This window comes from Meleagris gallopavo, chromosome 1 (genome assembly GCF_905368555.1).
Source record: "Meleagris gallopavo chromosome 1, MGAL_WU_HG_1.1, whole genome shotgun sequence".
Taxonomy (NCBI): domain Eukaryota; kingdom Metazoa; phylum Chordata; class Aves; order Galliformes; family Phasianidae; genus Meleagris; species Meleagris gallopavo.
In genome coordinates, this window is record NC_139404.1 from 1,039,422 (window position 1) to 1,055,000 (window position 15,579).

The 15,579-nt window shown below is 47.8% G+C and overlaps 1 protein-coding gene across 2 annotated transcripts in view; it reads left to right on the forward strand.

The window, feature by feature from the left end:
• The window catches only part of AHCYL2 (adenosylhomocysteinase like 2), a 43,193-nt gene that overhangs the window by 15,783 nt on the left and 11,831 nt on the right, over nt 1–15,579 (forward strand). The window contains exons 1-3 of one of the 2 annotated variants that reach the window (XM_085241827.1): nt 6,905–6,976; nt 12,854–12,962; nt 15,383–15,526. In XM_085241827.1, the coding sequence (XP_085097953.1) occupies nt 6,920–6,976; nt 12,854–12,962; nt 15,383–15,526 (310 nt within the window). In that variant the 5' untranslated portion in view covers nt 6,905–6,919. Of the gene's footprint in view, nt 1–6,904; nt 6,977–12,853; nt 12,963–15,382; nt 15,527–15,579 lie in introns of those variants that run through there. The other variant, XM_085241769.1, reaches the window with a different exon arrangement.

Sequence of the window (15,579 nt, forward strand, 5' to 3'; positions counted from 1 at the left end):
TTGGGAACGTGGTTTATTGGGCATGGTAGGGTTGGGGATGGATATGGTGACCTTAGAGGTCTTTTCCAGCCTCAGTGATTGTGTGATTTTCTTTAGGGATGAGGTTTGGTGGGCATGGTGACCTTAGCGGTCTTTTCCATCCTCAGTTGTTCTGTGAATTATAGAATGGCTCCAAATGTTTTAGGTGCTCTGAAAGAGGGAACTAAATGACATAGAAACACGCTGCTGTGTTTGTTTTCCAGAAACAGAAGTGTAAATCTGATTGTTAAGATGTTCTCAGGCTGTCAGTCCTGTTCTCCACGCCATCACCAAGGCTGTGTTTTGGGCAGGTTCTGGTTTCAGTGTTGGCATATCATCCTTAAGCATGGGTCAGGCAAAGAGTGGAGATGGAGAATGCATTTCTGACCTCGCGAGTTGGGCTTTTCCATGCACCAAGGCGCCGAGCACTTCTGACAAATGGCTCCTCTGGGACCCACGGAGCCTGCATCGCTGCTGCCTGGCTGCTAAGTGATTAAAACACGTCAATTAGCAGATGGTAATAGTGCTCGTTAAGCTTGATTTCACTGAGGCCTGATGAACCTGGAGATGCTGCTGTCTCACTGACAGCGACTGTGTCTTTTCCTCTCTGGGCGCATTTGTTCTGTGCTGAGAGATTTGTTGTTGGTTGTTTTTTTATTTATTTTTTATTTTTTTTTTTAATTGATTTTTTCAAATCTGTATTAATAACACATGAGGTTATACACTGTAGTCCTGGTGAGATGGAGGGATGAGCACGGAGCCGGGAAGCTCACATCATTCTCAAGCAGAGGATGTGATGTGGGGAGAGATGGGAACTGCATGTTTTCATTTCTGCTAGCAGCACTCAATAGGACACACAAGGAGAGTTATGGGGTATTTGAGTGTTCCAGGAGTTCCAGAATGCCAAGAGCCCGCTTTGGGTGAGATCATTAAGAGGACTCGTTAGAAAAAAGGGGACAAATGACAGGGATTTCCTCACTCTGATGACCAGGGATTGGCCATCCAGAGCTGTGATACCACATCCAGGGGGATGTAAGGCAACGTTGGAATGGGATTCCTTTTTGCAACACACAGAGCCCTATGGATGTGATGTAGATGTAACATGAGGGCAGGGTACCTCCATTGGTGAATCTGTTTGGGATCCTCCTGCTGTGGGAGGTTCAGATGGGAAATAAGGAAAAATCTCTCCATTACGAGACAGTTGAGTGCTGGAACAGGCTCCTGGCAAGGTGGTTGATGCCTTGTGTTTGGCAGCCAGGCTCAGAGGGGCCCTTCCCAGCTGTGCTGGTCCATCCTGAGATCTTTCAGACCTGGTGCATGCGGTCAGAGCACAGAAGGCATCTGCATCTGCTGGTGACCGCGTGGATCGTAGAATCACAGAATCATTGAGGTTGGAAGAGACCTCCAAGATCATCACTCCAACCCATGCCCACCGTATCCACTGAGTGTGTCCCTCAGTGCCACATCTCCAAGGTTCTTGACTGGGGCGAAGAGCTGCAGGACGCAGCGTGGGACAGCAGTAATTCCTCCTGGGAAAGCTTCTCCGTGTCCCTCAGAGGACCTGTCACTTAATTCCCATGGGAAAATGGAACAGAAGGGGGAGGTGGCCGTCGCTGCCTATTGAAGCAGCTCAGCCTCTGATTACGCCAAGGTCTGCTGATTAAAGCTTTGCTCGTTAACTTAATTTTCCCTGCTTCGCTGACAGCCGAGCGACGCGTGACGCAGCCAGTGTCATTTCCAGCACCAATTTGGGGTGTTTGCAGTCAACCTGGGAGCTTGCAGAGTGCAAGCAGGTTGGACTCGTTGATCTTTGTGGACCCCCTCCAGCTTGGGATGTTCTGAGATGCTAAGCAGGGAAGCTTTTCCATTTCAAATATCCATGTTTTAGGTTCTCCACTCTTGTTTTATTATTGGGTTGGATTTTTTTATTGGGTGCTGGGGCAGAGATGTGGTTAGAGGGCCCTGGAATCATAAAATCATTAAGGTTGAAAAAGACCTCTAAGATCATCAAGTCCATCTGTTGACCCATCACCACCATGCCCACTAACCACATCCCCAGGTGCCACATCTACGTGTTTCTTCAGTCCTTTTTGTTATTATTTTATGTTCCTACCCTTCCATTTTCCAGCACCCCATGAAGCTTGAAGCAATTTTCCACCTCTCTCCCAAGTTGTCATCCCTTATTCTTGTGCCCAAGCAATGCAATGCTGTGGCTCAGAATTGGAATCTCTTTTCTTTTTTGTCCTAAAGCTGTTGTCAGAAGCAAGCAGCAGCACAGCAGATGGCAGCGTACCAGTATTAAATGGTTCTGAGACTGTAGGCTGCTGCTGCTGGCAGCACAGTGCTTAGTGTATGGGCAAAGCATTCTGCCAGCAGAGATTTTTGGCACGTTCTCAAAGGATTGGTCAGCCTGCCCAGGGCGATGCATATACGACATGGGTTTAGGCTTGCAAGGGAATGGCTATAATAAGATTATCATCATTTTTTTTTTCCCTTGTAGCATTTCTCTTCTGGCTGAGCGTGTTTGTGGAGGGGCAGCTGGCATGGGATGTGCAGAGCCTTTGCTGTGAGTCAAATGGGTCAAATGACCAGGGGTCTCCCTGGCCTCTTAGGTCCCTTCCAACCCAACCATTCTGAGACCTTCAAGGTCCCTTCCAACCCAACCATTCTGAGTCCTTCAAGGTCCCTTCCAATCCAACCATTCTGAGACCTTCAGGGTCCCTTCCAACCCAACCATTCTGAGACCTTCAGGGTCCCTTCCAACCCAACCATTCTGAGACCTTCAGGGTCCCTTCCAACCCAACCATTCTGAGACCTTCAGGGTCCCTTCCAACCCAACCATTCTGAGACCTTCAGGGTCCCTTCCAACCCAACCATTCTGAGACCTTCAAGGTCCCTTCCAACCCAACCATTCTGAGACCTTCAAGGTCCCTTCCAACCCAACCATTCTGAGTCCTTCAAGGTCCCTTCCAACCCAACCATTCTGGGTCCTTCAAGGACCCTTCCAACCCAACCATTCTGAGATCCTTCAGGACCCTTCCAACCCAACCATTCTGAGACCTTCAAGGTCCCTTCCAACCCAACCATTCTGAGACCTTCAAGGTCCCTTCCAACCCAACCATTCTGAGTCCTTCAAGGTCCCTTCCAACCCAACCATTCTGAGACCTTCAGGGTCCCTTCCAACCCAACCATTCTGAGTCCTTCAAGGTCCCTTCCAACCCAACCATTCTGAGTCCTTCAAGGTCCCTTCCAACCCAACCATTCTGAGACCTTCAAGGACCCTTCCAACCCATCCATTCTGAGACCTTCAAGGTCCCTTCCAACCCAACCATTCTGAGACCTTCAAGGTCCCTTCCAACCCAACCATTCTGAGACCTTCAAGGTCCCTTCCAACCCAACCATTCTGAGTCCTTCAGGGTCCCTTCCAACCCAACCATTCTGAGACCTTCAAGGTCCCTTCCAACCCAACCATTCTGAGACCTTCAGGGTCCCTTCCAACCCAACCATTCTGAGATCTTCAAGGTCGCTTCCAACCCATCCATTCTGAGTCCTTCAAGGTCCCTTCCAACCCAACCATTCTGAGACCTTCAAGGTCCCTTCCAACCCAACCATTCTGAGTCCTTCAAGGTCCCTTCCAACCCATCCATTCTGAGATCTTCAAGGTCTCTTCCAACCCATCCCTTCAGAGTCCTTCAAGGTCCCTTCCAACCCAACCATTCTGAGACCTTCAAGGTCCCTTCCAACCCAATCATTCTGGATCCTTCAAGGACCCTTCCAACCCATCCGTTCTGAGACCTTCAAGGTCCCTTCCAACCCAATCATTTCAAGTCCTTCAAGGTCCCTTCCAAGCCAACCATCCCATGATTCTATGATCTTTAAGGACCCTTTCAACAGAGGTTGATTTCTTAAATTCTGTGTTTGTTAAGGTCCCTTCCAATCCATCCATCTTTGACTCTAGGATTCTAGCATTCCATGACTCAAATGATGATGTGGTCAGTTAAAGTCAATACAGGCTTGCTGCGATGCTGCCTTTCTCACTCTCCTGCCCTGTGTTTCCTCTTGCCTCCTCTCCAAGTTTGATTTGAACAGAAATGTTCAATAATTCTTTACTAATTCCCAGTAATTCTTTCTGCCAATATTCAAATGCTCGTGCCAGCTGCACTTTTGCCTTTTGAAGACACAATTTCAAGCTGCATGCTCCATGGCAGAGCCGTGTGCCACGTTCAGAGTACATTCCTTTCTCCTGAAGGATCCTGCAGCTTTACCCAGCACTGATGTTTTACTGTTCAGAGAGCTCCATGTCCCCGGAGCACTGGAAACCTCATGGGGAGAATCATTCGTTTTAAAAATAAATTTTTCTCTGATGATAAAATCTAGCAACAGGATCTCATAAACAGCCTGATTGGATCAGATCTGCATCTGAAGCATCGCTGGAGTGCTGCTGGGTATTGCAGGTATCTGTACATTCTGGGTATTCCTTACTTCAAAAGAAGTAGTTAAAGAGAGTGGAAAACATATCGAGAAACATTTTGATAATGCCCTCAGGAATGTGCTTTAATGTTTGGTTGTCCCTTCTGTGGGCAGGCAGTTGCCCCCGATGAGTTTGTGGGTCCCTTTGAGTAATTCTTCTCTTCATTCCATTCTATTCTGTGCTTCTCCATTCTCCTCCTTCTCCTCCTCCATTCTCCTCCTTCTCCTCCTCCATTCTCCTCCTTCTCCTCCTCCATTCTCCTCCTTTTCCTCCTCCATTCTCCTCCATCCTCTTCCACTCCAGACAGCAGCAGGTCCATGTGCCCTGGGAAGATGTTTCTTGCCATAAAGCCCCCAGCCTACAGTCTCTGCAAACACTTTTGGTTAAGTTGGTGGTTCAGGTAGTCAACAAGCTCACAAGTACTCCAAAACTGGGCTGTGTGGAAGGCAGAGGGTGGAACACAGACAGCAATGCAGCGAGTTAATGAGAAAATGAGACTTGAGTTCAACTTGTAAGAGCTGGATCGCTCCTCTAAAGGCTGCATCTGTTTTGGTGTTGACAAAAAGTCTTGAACTGGGAGAGCTCATTTTCTGTCCTCTTGGGAAGGAGATCTCTGAGCACAGGAGCTGGGAGCAGCCTGACATTTATTAACTTGTCGAACTCACTCTTGCAAGTTAGCCTGAAGCTGGGCAGACCTCAAATTCACTCAACTTCCCGTGGTTTTATTTGCAGCAGAAGGCTCAAATGCTTTTTCCTCGGGCTCTCGCTCCCCCTTGTGACCATGTGTGGCTTTTGCAGCCCATCGCATGCATTAAACTCTCATTATCTTAATTCTCCGAGCAGCCTGTCCTGCTGCTGAGTGCAGCCTCATCCCCTCACTTCTGGTGCCACAGCAGGAACTGAGCCATTGAATTCCACCCGACTTTTCAGCGGAGGACCTGGTCTGTAAGCTTCTACATTTTTCTGCTCGTTCCATCCAGAACTGCTAATTCTTCTTCTCCAATGAGACCTTTATTCATGTTTTTTTGGTGACCATGAAGACTTGAGCTGGTTCTCTTCTCTGCCTTTAAATATATTGCGAAAAAAGATTGTCCTTGGTTCCTTGAGCCTGGTGCCCATCTCATCTCTCTGAATTGGGCTCTTTTAAAGCTTTTTCTGAACTTGTATTGTCCCTTGAATCTATGGCAGCCAGGCTACACTGTTTTTTGTGGTGTTTTTGTTTTTGTTTTTGTTTGCTAATGAAAGGTGTAGAATAGAACAGCTCCATTGGAAGGGACCTACAAAGATCATTGAGTCCAACTGCCTGAGGGCCTCAGGGCTCACCAGTTCTAAGGACATGATGTAGTGATGAGTCGGTGTTTGGACATGATGATCTTAAAGGTCTTTTCCAACCCTTAATGATTCAGTGATTCTCTGAGGGCATTGTCCAAATGCCTCTTGAACACTGATGTGGGCAGGCTGGAATACATAACCTGGTCTTGGTGCAGATGTGCAACTGGATGGTGGTCCTTGATGCAGATATGCAAAGGTTGATGGTCCTTGGTGCAAATGGCTGCAGGATGATGATGTAGATGTCCACCAGGACTGGACCCTATGCAGTCAGCTCACCCGACTTCTGCTAAAGACCCATATCCCATTTGTTGACCCATATTCCTATTTTGTTGACAGGGACAGCCAAGTGTCCTTGTTCTTTATTTAAGTATTTTGAAGGCTAAGAAGAGCATGGGAGAGAGAACCTGGAGTGTCAGCATGGTTTGTAAGTCAGCAGCTCTTCCTCCTTATGGTAACGGTGCTGGCAAACGGTGGGAGTGAGTTGCTGCAGTTCACCAGGGAATCCTGCAAGAGCAAATCCTGTAGCTTTGGAAAATCTCAGCTACTTGTCCCTTGGGGCAGCAGCAGTCAGGCTACGTGCATTTTTGCTGGTAAGGTATTTGTGTGTTGCTTGGAGCAGAGGATAAAATAGCCCAAAGCTCGAAGCAGTGCTGAACAGAAGCTGCTTTCACTCAGGAAGGAGGAGCGTGCCAGCAGGGCGAAAATCTCACCAAAACCCAACAAGCTTTCCCCAGTTTCTGTTCATGGAGGTGATTCAGACAAAATCCATCTGCTTTGCAGGAAAAGAGGAGTGTGTAAGGTGTGTTAACACTGGATATTTCTGCTGCTAGCAGCAGAGGGAGCTGCAGCTGAGTCAGCCAGTTCCACCTCTGCTTTTCCGTGGGACTGAGCGACACACAAGTCCTTTAAGACTATTTCTGATTCTTCATACAGCCATGGGATTACAAAGTCTATTTGCAAACATATTGAGTTTAAATCCAGTAGTAGAGGCATCTGGCTGGCTGCAGCTGCAGAAATGAGCTGAGCAAGGCATCCAGCACTGGGGGCAGAAATGAAGAACCCAGCAAACTCCTGGAGCTGGGCACGGGGCTGACACTGATGGAGGTGGGGAATGGCAGCGCCTGCACCGCTGCTTTCCATATGCCAGCATGGATGGTGAGTTACTTACCATGCTATTTTCATTTCCACATCACTGTCTGATGGCTGCTGTAGGGAACTGGAAGTCTCAGGAGGAGTTGGGCATGCTTGGGTCTCACTGATCTGCATTTGGACACAGGGGTTTTGGGATGCAGTGATAGTGCCATTGGGTTATAATAACACTAGGATACGGTGACACTGGTACATGGTGATGTTGGGATACGGTGGCACTGAGAGACAGGGATGGTGTTGGGATATGATGATGTTGTGATGTGGTGGTGTTGGGATATGACAACAGTGGGATACAGTGACACGGGGGTATGACGGTGTTGGGATATGGTGACACTGGGATGCAATGACGTGGTGGTAGGATGGCGTTGGGATATGGTGGTGTTGGGATACAGTGAAATGGAGATAAGAAGGCACTGAGGGATATGATGACGTTGGGATGTGGTGGCACTGGGAAACAGCAATGCTGGGATAAAGTGACGTCAGGACATGATGGCACGCAGCTAGCAAGAGAATCAGTGAAGTCCAAGATCTCCTGGACATGCTCCCCTGCCAGGACCCTTCTCCAGCATCAGGTGCCAAACTGCAGGTGACTGATGACACAGGACATGGTCCCTGCCCAGTTTCCAGGCTGTTTTTGCATTAAGAGCCAATTTTATAGCAATTTGGGACTGGTGGGAAGGAGGAATGGGAGAAAACACGGCACATTTCAGGGGACTCAGTGTTTCATCAGCTACGAGATCAGCATAGCAATTACTATCTCTTTAACTATTTCAATTCTCGTTATCAAATTAATTCTTAAATCAGATTCTGACATTGCCATAGCACCTGTGACACTGCAGCCACGCCTCAGGGCAGCGTGTGCTTCGCGTCGGTAGCAGAGGGGGTTGGAAACAGGAAAATATGCTTTTCTCTGCTTGGTTTCTCTGATGGAAAGAATTCCCCAAGCAGCTGAAAACACATCGACCTTGCTCCGAAAACCAGGGAGGGCTGGGAGGCAGAGGGCGTGTATCTGGAGCTCAACTTGACGTTGTCCACGGGACTCATTTTCCTAGGTTTCCACTCATCTCTTTCTATTTTTGGAGTCGTGCCTCTTGGTATTTCTTCTAAAAATACAGAGGTCACCAGAATAAGAAGTTTATATGCTCATACAAAGCTATTCTTAGTGCTTGATCTTTGTCTACAAGTGCAGCCCATGCGTGGAGGTTGGCTCCCAACTCATCGTTCCTTTCCATGTCCCACGTCGGGTGCCCTCAGTGGAGCTTCCTGAGGCTCTGTTGATTTCACAGCTTCTTTCTGTAAGACCACACTTTACCATTCAGCGCCGTGTTCCTTTTCTGTAATTTTTTTAGCTTTTCACCCATATTGCATGTACATCAGCAACAAAGAAATGAGCTTTCATAGAATAGAATATCTTGAGTTGGAAGAGACCCATAAGGATCATCGAGTCCAACTCCTGACAGCGTTGTGTTGGTAGTGATGAACTTTGCATCGTGTGCAGCTTTACTTATTGCTTCAAATTTGGTGGGGGTTTTTTGGTGCTGATCAGTACCTTGTGAAGAGCAGATCTGTCCCCCTCTGTGATCTTCCCCTTTAGGACCCCCGGATCCTGGTGCTGTTGAATTTGGTGCTGCTGAGATGAGCGCTACATGATGACTTCATTGAAATTCTGAATTTAAGTTCTGAGCAGAGTTTGTGATCCTGATTTTAACTCAACTGATTTGAATTCTATGTGCTTTCTCGGGGCAGTGTGGAAGCGAACAATCGCGCTTTAAATAATGATTAGCCTAAGCCTCAGAATGCTCATCCTCATTAAGGTCATTATTTCAAGCAGCTCTGTATACTCTTACCTTAACACTCACCCCAAGCCTCCACATTTGCTACAGCACAGCTCTTTCTATTAACCAAACATCAAAAAACACATGATCCACATGGGATCTGATGGTTTCTTGATAGTTCTCCAGCCTTATTTTTAGAGGAGGTTTTAATCATGTAGAGCTTATTAAATTACAGTGATGCGTTGAGACTAGTGTTGAAGTCCCAATATCCATTGGGCCATTGCTTCCCAGTGCCTTCTGAGAAATAGAGAATCATGGAATCACAGAACAGTTGAGTTGAAGGGGACCATTGGGTTGAAGGGATCATGAAGTTGTGATATGGTTAGATCAGAAGGGACCTTAAAGACCATGGAATCACAGAATGGTTGGGTTGAAGGGGACCTTAAAGATCAATCATGGAGTGATTGGGTTGAAAGGGACTTTAAAGATCATGGAATCATGGAGTGGTTGGGTTGGAAGGGACCTTGAAGATCATGTAATGACAGAATGATTGGGTCAGAATCTTAAAGATCATGGAATCATGGTAAGGTTGGGTTGACGGGGACCTTAAAGATCATGGAATCATGGAGTGGTTGGGTTGGAAGGGACCTTAAAGATCATGGAATCATGGAGTGGTTGGGTCAGAAGGGACCTTGAAGATCATGGAATCATGGAGTGGTTGGGTTGGAAGGGACCTTGAAGATCATGTAATGACAGAATGGTTGGGTCAGAACCTTAAAGATCATAGAATCATGGTAAGGTTGGGTTGACGGGGACCTTAAAGATCATGGAATCACAGAATGGTTGGGTTGAAGGGGACCTTAAAGATCAATCATGGAGTGGTTGGGTTGGAAGGGACCTTAAAGATCATGGAATCATGGAGTGGTTGGGTTGGAAGGGACCTTAAAGATCATGGAATCATGGAGTGGTTGGGTTGGAAGGATCCTTAGAGACCATCCAGTTCCAACACTCAAATACAGGTTCTGCCTCTTCTTTGGTTGTTATAGAAATATAGGTTCTCCCTCTTTGATTCTCTGTGCAATAAAGTTCCTCTGTAGGAGTCATCTTGGTTGCATTCTCAGAGCAAAATGTTTGGAAAAGGGCTCCGAAAATGAAATGAGAAAGTGTCAGCAGTGGTGGGGCCAGGTTGGACTCCGGGAGTGCCGTAATGAGAACCCGCTTTGCAGCGTAACAAACACCATCATTGTTTTAGTTGCTCGTTAGTTAATGTTGTTCTAATGAGGCTCTGCTAATGGCATCATCTGACATTGGGCAAAAAGAAGGTTGGGGGAGTTAAAAAGAGCCTAATTAGCAAGTTAATTATAGTGGGCGAGGAAACGGCCTGGTTATATAAATCAGCTTTTGTTACGCACACATGGTAAAAACCGCTCCGAGCTCGGGGAGCAGAAGTGGGGTTGGAGGTGGGAATGTCACACGGAGCTGGGGTTCCTCAGCCCAAAGGGAGCCCAGGAGCCTCCTGCTGCTGCACCTTCCCTGCCTCCTTCCCCAGCAGCCGCAATAGGAGCCGCCGGCACCCGCAGCATGCTGAACAAGAAGAAGTACAATGTCGATGGCGATGCAGGGAGAAAAGCCCAGGTGAGGGCAGCCCCCAGGCACCCTAAGGCTGTTTCCTGCCCCCAACATCCCTTTCTTTCTGTCTCTGTCCTCCTTTGTTTCCCCAAAATCGCCTCTTTTGGAGCTGGTGGGGGAAATCCCTCCTTTCTGCAGAACTCCTCTTTATTTTCTCTCGGCGCAGCGGGGCTGGTCTATGTTGCACTAGGATGAACTGCGGGCACCAGAACCGCGGTGCAAAGACCCAGGAACATCCTCAGCTAGAAGCAAAGCTTCTCTCATTTGCACATAAGGACTCGTGGCTCCTTGCACATTAACACTTGTGGCTCAGGTTTCTCAGATTGAAGCAGCTGGAGGTGGAAAACCACAGCATCGGTGCAACTCCTAAGCCACGCACCTGCAGCTCTCCAAGCCTTCCTATTCCCTCCTAATTAACACAGCCAGCTGCCACCTGTGGAGGCATTTCTACTGGAGCTCAGGTTCCACCTGCATCCTCTCTGTCTGATCCATCCTGCAACACCGCTTGTTGAACAGAGCCAAAGTGATGGAGATGCTCCTGCACGTAGAGACACTTTGAGAGGTCTGAATGCAATTACTGCACCGCTCGGAATAACTGCACCTTGAATGGGCGACGTGGGAAGGGGGAGTCCCAGCAGAGCTCTGTAATAGCAGCTATTCATTCCCTTGCGAACTATCTCCAGCGTATCCCATCGTTGCACGCTGATAACCTGGTGCTTTCGTGGAGTGGTTCTGCTCTCAGGGGTTTGGGTTTAAATGAAAGAAGAAAAGTTATTTCAGGCGAACAGCTTCTTAGGAAAGGAGTATAAACCCCATTGTGTGCTCAGGTACTCTGTCCCACCGGGACCCACTGTGATTCCTGGGGATGAAGGAGCTCCCATCACTTTTTCCCTTGATTTCTAGCCTAAAAAGTGGCTCATACAGCCCACTGCATGGGCAGTGCTGTTGCTTAACCCCCTCAAACTCAGCTTTATGTTCCCAGAAGAGTCAAATTCCTTATGCATAGGTGACTTCTTCAAGCAAAACCACCCTCTCAGAATACCCCGAGGGTTCAGTTAATAGACTCAACTAATGGTTAGCAGTAAATTGGAGATGTAAATATTTAATCCCACTGCACCATGTTGCCTTGTATTTTGCCCATAGCAAAGTCCAAGGAGTTTTGCAAGTCATGTTTCTGATTGTACAGAATGGGTTGGATTGGAAAGGACTTTATAGAGCATGGAATCGTGGAATGATTTGGGTTGGAAGGGGCTTCACAGATCATGGAATCATTGAGTGGTTGGTTTGGAAGGGTCTTTATACATCACAGAATCATGGAATGGTTGGTTGGAAGAGATTTTATAGATCATAGAATCATGGAGTGGTTGGGTTGAAAGGGGCCTTAAAGATCATAGAGTTGTGGAGTGGTTGGGTTGGAAGACACTTCACAGATCATGGAATCATTGAGTGATTGGTTTGGAAAGGTCTTTAGAGATCACAGAATCGTGGAGTGGTTGGGTTGGAAGGGGCCTTAAAGATCATAAAATCACAGACATGGAGCAGCCCCACTGCTTCTGGAAGAGCACTGGGAACAAGGGGAGCCTGATGGGACCACCATCCAGAGCCCAGAAATGGGACATGGGGACAAACCCAACCTCCGTGGCCCAGCAGTGGGATCATCTGCAAGAGCAGGTGTTTGGATTGGGGCAAGCACTGATTATTTGGCCTTATTCAGCCAAAATTGATTAGTAGGGAGTTTTTCAACCAAGAGTGGGGACCAATGAAACGTGGACAAAGAATTCCTGCAACAAGAGGCTTGTTGGCTCCCTTGTACAACAGGGAGCCTACCCTGTTGTAAATGCATCTCTTAAACCTCATTTCACCCTAAGAAGCATCCAGACAGGGGTGACTCTGCTCTAATTATCCCTCCTGCACATTATGAATCTGAGTAATTACTCCTAATGGCTCTGTGTGGCGGCTGCCGCTCACGTCTTTTTCTTGGCAATGCTGACTGCAGCACTTGGGTCCCTGTTTGACCCAAGGTGGCCCATTTTTGAGGCAGGGGAGGGCTCAACTATGCTCTCTCCCACTGTTTATCCAAGCATCCTTACATGACCTTGGGTGATAGAAATACCCAATCCTAAACACTCCTTCACACAGAGTGTGGCTGGAATTCATGACCTGGGGTGGTTTGGGTTTTGTTTATTGTACTTCTTTGCAGTAAGCAAAGGGGTTTCTCATTCATTGCAAAGAACACTGCAGGGTATGTCAATCCCTTGTCACTTCTGCAGAAGCTGGGGAGCAATCAGGCTCTCCTGCAACAAATAACTTTTATTTATAGGGAAAATAAGTTTGCGTGGAATGGGGATGGAAACCATCTAAGTTTTGTGCTGTAAGAAGGCTCAAGGAGGAGCGTCAGTTATTCAGAGGAGGGCTCGGGATCCTTCTGCCCAGTCCTTGGGTTTTTCCACCTGCTCTAACTCCCTGTTTCTCTCCCCAGATCCAGTTTGCTGACCAGAAGCAGGAATTCAATAAGCGCCCGACGAAAATCGGCCGCCGCTCGCTGTCCCGCTCCATCTCACAGTCATCAACGGACAGCTACAGCTCAGGTTGGTGCCTCCCCCTGTCCGTGTGTCCCGTCCCTATGTCTGTGCATCCCAACATCTACTTGTCCCATCCTGACATCCACCTGTCCCATCCCAACATCTGTGGATCCCATCTCAACATCCATGTATCTCAATGTCTGCGTGTTCCATCCCATGTAGACCATGGAAAAGGAGAAACATGGGAAGGGATTTTTCTTTTATCTCATCATCTTGACATGTATTTGAGTGAAAAAATAGGTTGTTCTGCTCTTCAAACTCTCCTTTTAACCCTTGCGTATATCTCCTGCTGCCTTTCCTCCTCTCCTTCCCTTTCTTTTTCTCTTCCCATTCTTTCCCTCCTCTCTTCCCCTTTATTTCCTCCTCTTTTTTCCCATCTGATTTCTTTGGGCACTCCCAGTTTATACTGAAAGTTCATTACTGGAGCAGACTGTGAGGATTTATTAAAACCTAACGAGATGAAGATCAGGCTGACTTCACTGTGTGCCCCACACATGAAATGTCCGAAATGTTTGGTGCTGATGCAGAAACACGACACAGCAAAGTCCTAGAAACAAACCTGGGGGAAATGGGTGTTTTTCTGGGGATGGGAATTGCTCACTGGGGATGTTCTCACATTTTGGGCAATAGACCCATTCAAGGTCCATGGCACAGTGAGGCAGTGCTGCTCACTACCTGAAATGCAGGTCCTTCTCCCTCTCCCTTCCCTTCCCTTTCCTTTCCCCTTTTTTCCTTTTCCCATTTTTTCATTTTCTCTCCTCTCCTTTCCTTCCCCTTTCCTTCCCCTATTCTCTCTCTGCTTTCCCTTCTTTCCCTTCTTTCCCTTCTTTCCCTTCTTTCCCTTCTTTCCCTTCTTTCCCTTCTTTCCCTTCTTTCCCTTCTTTCCCTTCTTTCCCTTCTTTCCCTTCTTCCTGTTTTTTCCCCCTCCTGTATTTCCCCTCCATTTTTCCCTCCTGTTCCCCCCCCCTTTTTTATTCCCTTCTTTCTCCCCTTCCTTCTCCCTCCTTACCTCCCCCTTCCCCTTTTTTTCCTTTTTAACCTTTTTTTTCTTCCCCCTTTTCTCCCTTTTTCATCTTTTCTCCTTTCCTTTCCTCTCCCCTCCCATCAGTGCGCAAGAATCTGGCTCACATCTGGATGAGATTTGATTTACAAAAGTTGCCTTCAGTCCCAGGAGATCTGCAATTCTTCAGACATCTCTGCCCAGCTCTGTGATCCTCCCAGAGCCCTCAGCATTGCACAATGAGATTTGGGGTTGAGCAGCCCTGCTGCCCACCCTTGGATCCGCACATGGGTTTGGGAACAGGCTTCTGGCAGAGACATTCCAGGAGTACTTAATTACTGCTAAGAGCATTAGAGCTGAGTGGGTGTGGGGAGCCCAGCACTGAGCAGCTCGGTCCTTGGGATCACTGGAGGGTTTCCTGGGAGCCAGAAGGAAAAGGAACTGGAACTGGGGTGCTGCCTGATGGCTGTGCCTCGGATCTTCTGCTGTGGAAATGCAAGCCGTTGGTAGGGGATTGCATGGGCTCTGAGTTCTTGGAAGGTGCTGCAAATCCTTTTTTGGGTCATTCCTACAGTCTGGGTGCCTCCGTAGCACTGTGGTTGTGGGCAGAGGTAGGACCACAGGCTCAGCTGTGATGTCTCTGCAATGCAATTCATCCACTCTTCATATCATTCTACTCCTCTAGCATTGTTTAAGCACAGAATTGAGGTAGAAAGATGCAAATCAGTTCTGGAAATCATGCAAATCAATGTCCTGGAGATCATTATCTCTTGGAGACCATTCCAGGAGAGATGCTGGGTGCTGAGAACCTCCAATTCTGGGACTCTGACTCATAATGAGTTGCAGTTCCAAAAGGAGCTCAACAAAGGGAAGTATAGAAATAAACTCATCGGAGGGCATTTGATGAGTGAGCTGCAGTGGTCAGCTCTGCTGAGCTCCCAGTGATGCTCCAGGGGATAATTTTGATGCCAGGTCTTATGTTCATGCAAATCCACGCAGAATGGTGCCACTGTGAGCTGGGGAATGGTGAAGGGCTTTGAGTAATGCTGTGTGAGGAGTGAGTGATGGGCTCCTGAGTTGGGTGCCGAGGGGCAGCTCCTGCCAGAGAGGAAGGGAAAGAAGAGGAAAAGGAAGAGAAAGAAGAGGAGGAGGAGGAAGAGAAGAAAGGGGAAGAAGAGGAAGAGGAATAGAAGGAAGGGGAAGAAGAGGAGGAAGGAGGAAGAGGCAAAATAGTGTCGGAATGTTTCTTCCTTTCCCTTTCCCTTTTCCTTTATCAAACAAGCAAAAGGAAGGAGCACATGGTTAGTGGGCATGGTGGGGATGGTTTGGTGGTTGGGCTTAGGGGATCCCAGATGTCTTTTTCAACCCTAATGCTTCTTTGAGTATGAAAGCTTTGCTCCCTCTCTGACCTCCTGTTCTCCCCCAGCTGCCTCCTACACCGACAGCTCCGACGATGAGACCTCCCCCCGAGACAAGCAGCAGAAGAACTCCAAAGGCAGCAGTGATTTCTGTGTGAAAAACATCAAACAGGCAGAATTTGGGCGTCGAGAGATCGAAATCGCTGAGCAAGGTAAAACACCGCGTTCCTTCAGCTCTGCATGGTTCAGGGTTTGTTGCACTGCT